Raw genomic sequence first — 7,006 nt, 5'->3', positions numbered from 1 at the left:
AGGGGGCCCAGGCAATGACTAAAAAGAAAATGTTTTTACGACACCTTGTCAATTGGTTTCTCACATTTTATGCTAGAGAAGTAATTAAAAGCAGCGCTTGCTGCAATCTTGATAAGACTTGAAATTGATGTATGTCTAGACTATAACCGATAGGCAATATCTAATTTGCAATTTAATGTTGCACATAAAGTTCTTATTTAGCAAAATTGCGAGGTAAATAAGACAGGCTTACCAATTTGAAACTTATATTTGCTCAATACCTGTTCGCATATTTGAACATCCTCGGGAGCCCAATAAATTTTGCTATTGGAATGACACTTAAATTTTTCTAAGTGGACATATTTTTATTTAAAATCCTAGAATTACTGAAAAACATGTTATTACCACAATAACCTTAACATATCAAGTCCTTGGTTAAAAAACATACTAAAATACTTAACAGATCATCATAGCTAAAACTAAAAAATAAGATACTAAGCACCAAGTTTAGCTTCCAAAGTTAAAATAAAGTAGCACAAAATATTTGATTATATCTTAAAACAATGAATGCTTCAGTAATTTAAAATTTAGTTAGACACAAACTTTTGATACACTGCCCCACTTGCGGCGGCACCCTCCGCCCCACTTGCGGCGGCACCCTCCGCCCCACTTGCGGCGGCACCCTCCGCCCCACTTGCGGCGGCACCCTCCGCCCCACTTGCGGCGGCACCCTCCGCCCCACTTGCGGCGGCACCCTCCGCCCCACTTGCGGCGGCACCCTCCGCCCCACTTGCGGCGGCACCCTCCGCCCCACTTGCGGCGGCACCCTCCGCCCCACTTGCGGCGGCACCCTCCGCCCCACTTGCGGCGGCACCCTCCGCCCCACTTGCGGCGGCACCCTCCGCCCCACTTGCGGCGGCACCCTCCGCCCCACTTGCGGCGGCACCCTCCGCCCCACTTGCGGCGGCACCCTCCGCCCCACTTGCGGCGGCACCCTCCGCCCCACTTGCGGCGGCACCCTCCATGATAACTAGTGGCATCTGAACACTTCCATCAGATTCATTTTGTCTCATGCTTTCAGCCTCAGCTGCAGTTGAATACAATAACCCCCGACGTTTAAGAGAGCCACCATTGGCAGATTTCTTCCCATTGAATTTCCTTGGAAGCAAGTACACTGCATCAAAAGCCCCTGCTACAGGACGTATATACTTCTTACGCCCAGCTACCCGAAGAGCCGTTGGGTTACGAAGTATGTTAGTTTCAGCCACCCTGATTAGACTAGGATGTGCCAGGAGTCTTGGACGCCTATTGGTCCTAAAATTTAAAGAAGCCTTGAACCCCTCTGCATCGCTTCTTGAGCGGGTTCTCGCAATACCAGAGCTTTTAGAGCTTCCATTACTAGAATTTCCGTTACTAGAAATGCTAGACCCCCCATTACTAGAAACACTTGTAATATCGTTGCTCGAGTGTCCGTTGCTAGAGTGTCCGTTGCTCTCAGATTCTGTCTCCGTAGCTTTATCTACCCTAGAAGTTTCAGGCTGCTGTGTACACTTATCCGAAATGCCATTAGCAGAGTTAACCGTATTAAGAGCACCCTCTATTACACTTGCACTCTTAGCAAGTACCTCATTCAGGAGCCGGATGTTTTCTTCATAGTCCACACGTTGGAGAGCCTTGGGAAATTCATATTAGTTAGTTTATTTAACAGCTTGAATTAAATTAATACAGTGACATGGGTCTATTTTAGAATAACTATAGAAAAGAGCTCATTGGTTTGAAAAGAAGTGGAGACATAGATAAATAAAAAAAATAGGGGACGAGACTTCACAGATGGAAGAAAGAAAAAATAGATGGGCGACTGTTGATAAAAAAAAATGGTCGACGAGACAAAACATGGGAACGAGAAAAAAACATGGGAGAGAGACTTCACAGATAAAAAAAGGGGGAGGGAATTCATAGATAAAAAAAAAAGACTGGGAGAATTAATCAAAAGATGTGGAGACTTTATAGATTAAATTGATTTTGGTACTTCATTAAATTATATAAAAAGAAAAAATAAAGTTCTTAAAAAAAAAAATAGTAATTTAGAAAGCATTGTCAACTATGCACTACGGAAACCACTTTTTTGGAGGGGGGGGGGTAGAGAGCATTGATAACCTTATGTTAGGATGCCAGATAGTTCAATAAATCAATCAATTAGCTCTTTTTACACAGTCTGGTGATGGAAATAAAGTGCTATTTTAAATCCCAGCACTGGTTATTATGCATTAACTGATGCCTAATTAGGTGTGTTCATTAATATTTTAGGACTGTACAATATATTCAGATATCTTATTAGATTACTCTATTGACAAAAACCAATGTGAACTAAGTTTCCAAAAAAATCCCATTAAGCAGAAGTAAAGAGGGTAATTCAACTCAGATGACAAAAATAGTTATTAATCTGGTCCCCTTATTTAGTAGATTTCATTGGCTAGAGTTCTTATTTTGATAACTTTCGTCTTTGCTCTAGTATTGTAGGTAAAATCGAAGGGTTAACCATGGAAACTTTTTTGGTAAAGAAATTTCTATGAATATTCTGCTAAGTAACTTATGACAAAATGTAATTACCAGGATTGACTAATATAACTCTGGTTTGCAATCCAACTACTGTACAATTACAAAACCAAAACTAGAGATAGATAAAATGGGTAATTTTAAGTAAGTATTACTCCTATACCAAGTACCAATTCAATCACACAGCTTACATATTAAAGCCAGAATGGAGTATGATAAATGGAGTTGATATTACTAAGAGTAGCTTTACATAAAAAAAAGAAAAAAAATCCGAGAACCGCTGTACACCCTGCAGGTGACTTATTTACTATAGGTCTACAACGAGAATACTTTCCGACTTTAAACAACAATTAGAACCTAGATTTAAACAAACTAAATTCTACAAACAATTCGAGCCAACAGAGTCAAATGTAGGTTCTAAAGGCTTCAAATATGAAGCTCCAAGACTGATTAGCTCCCACTAGACATTCGAGTGACTAGAGAATAACAGCCATTAACAAAGCATACGCTTACGATTCTCATTAAAACAATGTATACGACAAACTTATCTTTTAGATCCTTTATTGTGTAGGGTTTCATCGTTTAAGCGAGCCATATATCCACCCATAAAATTCAGGGAGGTAAAGTCTTTCTTTTTCTTAAAATATGACTAATTTAATATCTATATGCACAAATTTATACTATGAATGCATTCGTCTAATAAGGATAAAGCAATATGAACATTTATGAGCCTCCTCTCGATCAAAGAATATACTGAATTGCTTTTACAAGCTTACAAGTAATCAAGTGTCCCCGGCGAACTATTATTAAGCAGTCTTGTACAAATTGGAATTGACCACCGAGTGATTTTCACGATAAAAAATTACTACATATCAGGATAAAGTTACTTATGACCAAATCATTTCTGATCAGCCAAAAATCTAATTACCCGATCATTTACCTCCTGATCATTTGGTTTCCTCCTAAGTTTGTAGGTGAAGAAGGAAACTATTAGCAAAACACCCAAGCCGATAAGGATGGTCCAGACGTCCAATTGTAGTAGACATCCGTCACTATCAAATCCCAACTCTCTTACACAGACCCACAGGCTCATCTGGAAAGTTAAATAAGGAAAAGTGAATTCACAACACAGGTTTAAAGACTTGCATACATAAAAGACTAAGTTTGAGATAAAAAAAAAAAAAAAAAAGTTCCAACGTTACACATTTGGCTTTTCAACAAATTATACTTTTACTTCCTCAGAAAATATACCTTCCTCCCGATATCGCTCCCAACGCTTCCAGATGAACACAGGTTGTGGCTGGATGTAGCAAGAAAAAAAAAAAACAATACTCTTGAATCAATCAAACTGACAAATTTCTCTTCATCACAACCTTTTCATTTACGTTATCAACTGGATTCTTAGACAGAAGGTTAATAAAAAAAATACCAAAGCTTAATACTATATTCCTTGAAACTAAAATACTTAACAAAAATCCCCATCCGAAATCAAATAAACCCCTCAAAATTAATAACAAACCTTAGAACTAAAAGCTATCAAAACCTAGCTTAAAATCACCATAACCTTAACTTCAAAACATAAAATAACATTATAACATTATAACATAAAAAAAACATTAAATAAAAAGATAACATTATAACATATTATTAAATAAAATAACAAAATTATAACATAACAAATTATAACATAAAATAACATAAAATAACAAAATTATAACATAATAATAATATAATAACAGAATTTAATATAATAATATAATAATAATAAAATATAATAATAATAATAGTATGATAATATAATATAACAATATAATAATAATATAATAAAATAAAATATAATATAGATAATAAAATAATGATATTATAATATATAATATAATTTAATATATTAATATATTAATAATAATTTAATAAGATTTTTAATGTATTAAATGATACATATACATATACAACATACATATACATATACATATACAACATACAACATACAACACACACATACAACATACAACACACACATACAACATACAACACACACATTTTATATATATATATATATATATATATATATATATATATATATATATATATATATATATATACATATACACATGCAAGAGCAATACATACATACATACATACATACATACATACATACATACACACATGCAAGAGCAACAACTATAGATCAACATTCAAAAAGGTTACCCAATGGAATGTTTAAGGTTTGGGAAAAAAAACATTTGAACGCTCCTAGGTAACTAATCTTTCGCACTAATCAAAAATAAATAATCATCTTCTATTTTTTGAGAATTACTCCTAACAAAGATAAAAAAAAAATATTCTAAAATAATCACTTCCACGCTGCTCAAAATCATATAAAGTAAATCCACCACTCAAATCACTCAGAACAGACTCTTGCTGCAGTCAAATAAAAAAGCATTCACCCAATACATTCCCCACTGTATTAACTTAAAAAACAAACAAACGACGCCAATTTTACCAACAGTCTTTCTTAAAACAAACCTTTATTACACTCAATATTCGATCTCACTCACTACTCGTTCTTTAGCCAAAAAAAAGACAAAATAAATAAATAAATATATAAATAAATAATAAAAGAAAAAATATTCCTCCACGAGGTGAGAAACTCACTTCGTTTAGGCGAAAACATGGAAAACAATCTATTATATAAAACTTAGAGATCATTAAAAGGCCACAATTTTAAAACAACCCCTTAACCATTTAGTTCAAAGGATACCCCTTCCCAAGTCACAAAACTACCAAGGTCAAAGAAGTATTAAAGCCGTTATTGCATAGCACGGTATGTACAAACTTACCGTCAGTAGTGAATAACTGTGGATTGTAAAATGTAAACAAAAGAGTGAAATAAATATTTCAGGATGAAGATATTTTACATTTTTCACGAATTTTTCACGCTTCAATGAGTAAAATGTATAGAAAAAGGTTAGTTTTACCATTAGTTAATGTTTCGCTAATATATTTTTCCCACTCAAAACAGAGTTCTCACTGGGTTGCCCCTGTTATCATAAATATATTAGGATATATCTTGACTATTCCCTCGCGACAAAATAAATTTTTCGGGAAAATTTATTTCCCCTGTATAATGCTATATTCCTCTATTATCAAAAGATTTTAGATTACACGACCGAATGCCTAAAAGTTTCTGCATTATTTAACTCATGACACAAAGAAGTGAATTCACGGCACTGGTTTGAAGTCGTACAAATATTACAGGATAAATTCCTAAAACTAAACAATACTTAATTCATGGCACCACTATAGATAATAAATTTAATCCTTAATCATGATGCATGTAGTTATATGTAGTTATTTTGTTCAACTGCTATCAATTCATGGCGCATATTAAAATAATTGAGGGTATAATTTAAATTTCCCTAAATATATGTACTACTAATCAACTTTATGTACCAATAACCATCATATATTACATTTCTTAATTGAAATAACGAAGATATAAAGTGACAAGAGGTTGAGGTAACGGACACCTCTTTAAGGAGTGATATGTTAAAAATGTACAATGGAAAGAATTCCTTGTGTAACCTAGACCAAGTTCTTGAATATTTGCAGTATTATTTGCAGGAGTATAGATTCCTAGATCATGGACAACATATATAATCAAATTGATACTAAAATTAGTAATGCAAACGCTGATAAACAGCAACACTAGATTAGATACTAAATATGATTACCTCAAAATAATAGCTTCATATGTCACTCGATAAAGCAACCCAATTTCTAAAAAACATGGGTTTATAAAAAAAATTATCTAAAAATATCAAACGTGTACTACTGACCTTAAAATATTAAAAACCCTTAGTCATTCACAGAAAAAAAAAGACAGCGTCGCACGTTAAAACACAACAAGACTATTTACAAAACGTTAGCTCAATACTGTCAACACTTTTTTTTTCAAACGGCATGGACTATGAAGTCAAGGAGCAAAGAAATAGGACTATTACGTCAAGAGGAGGAACGTCATTAGAGATACGTCATGAGGCATTAGTGCTATAAGGGCCTAGAACCGGGGCAGCAGTACGAGTTTAGTGCTGAATAGTCTTAAATTGTTTGTGCTGTAAATAAACATCATATAATGAACATATGATGTCAATTGATTTGTGTGAAAATTCTATATATGATGGAAGAGACGTGAGATATAAAAGACAGATTATGTAATATATAAAATCCAGACAATTAGATTGTAAGTAGATTCTATTGATAAGTTTTATAAATACAATGATTATGTGTGACAACCAATTAATAATGAAATAGATTCATATTGGTGAAAGTTTCAATTTACAAAGATGAAAAATAATCATAAGAAGATATAGCAAAAATCATTTAATATTTATATCTCGCTTAGATTTTATCATAGAATGTAGGTTTCCTTTCCTTGTTACTCCCTAAATTACATAAACATATGAATATG

At 33.8% G+C, this 7,006-nt stretch overlaps 1 protein-coding gene across 2 annotated transcripts; it reads right to left on the bottom strand.

Moving 5' to 3' along the window:
* Positions 1-228: 228 nt before the first annotated feature.
* Positions 229-6,490, bottom strand: LOC137653602 (WAG22 antigen-like). 2 transcript variants are annotated; one of them, XM_068387142.1, is made up of 3 exons: positions 6,375-6,490; positions 3,464-3,628; positions 229-1,652 (listed from the first exon to the last, which is right to left on the bottom strand). In XM_068387142.1, exons 2-3 carry the CDS (start codon positions 3,626-3,628, stop codon positions 567-569), a joined length of 1,251 nt encoding a protein of 416 aa, XP_068243243.1. In that variant the 5' UTR covers positions 6,375-6,490; the 3' UTR covers positions 229-566. The 2 variants fall into 2 exon arrangements, with proteins under 2 accessions (XP_068243243.1, XP_068243244.1); XM_068387143.1 differs by having other exon boundaries at positions 3,476-3,628.
* Positions 6,491-7,006: the final 516 nt, after the last annotated feature.

The sequence above is a fragment of the Palaemon carinicauda genome, chromosome 14 (assembly GCF_036898095.1).
Source record: "Palaemon carinicauda isolate YSFRI2023 chromosome 14, ASM3689809v2, whole genome shotgun sequence".
NCBI classification, from domain to species: Eukaryota; Metazoa; Arthropoda; class Malacostraca; order Decapoda; family Palaemonidae; genus Palaemon; species Palaemon carinicauda.
The sequence above is the reverse complement of the archived record's forward strand: the minus strand, read 5'-3'. Positions and strand labels throughout refer to the sequence as shown.

Bases quoted from the DNA above. Each gene is read 5' to 3' on its own strand.
- LOC137653602 (XM_068387142.1), bottom strand. From the start codon at position 3,628: ATGAGCCTGTGGGTCTGTGTAAGAGAGTTGGGATTTGATAGTGACGGA. The intron at 1,653-3,463 runs GTAATTAGATTT...GAATTTCCCAAG, and splicing joins ATCAGGAGGTAAATGATCGG to GCTCTCCAACGTGTGGACTA.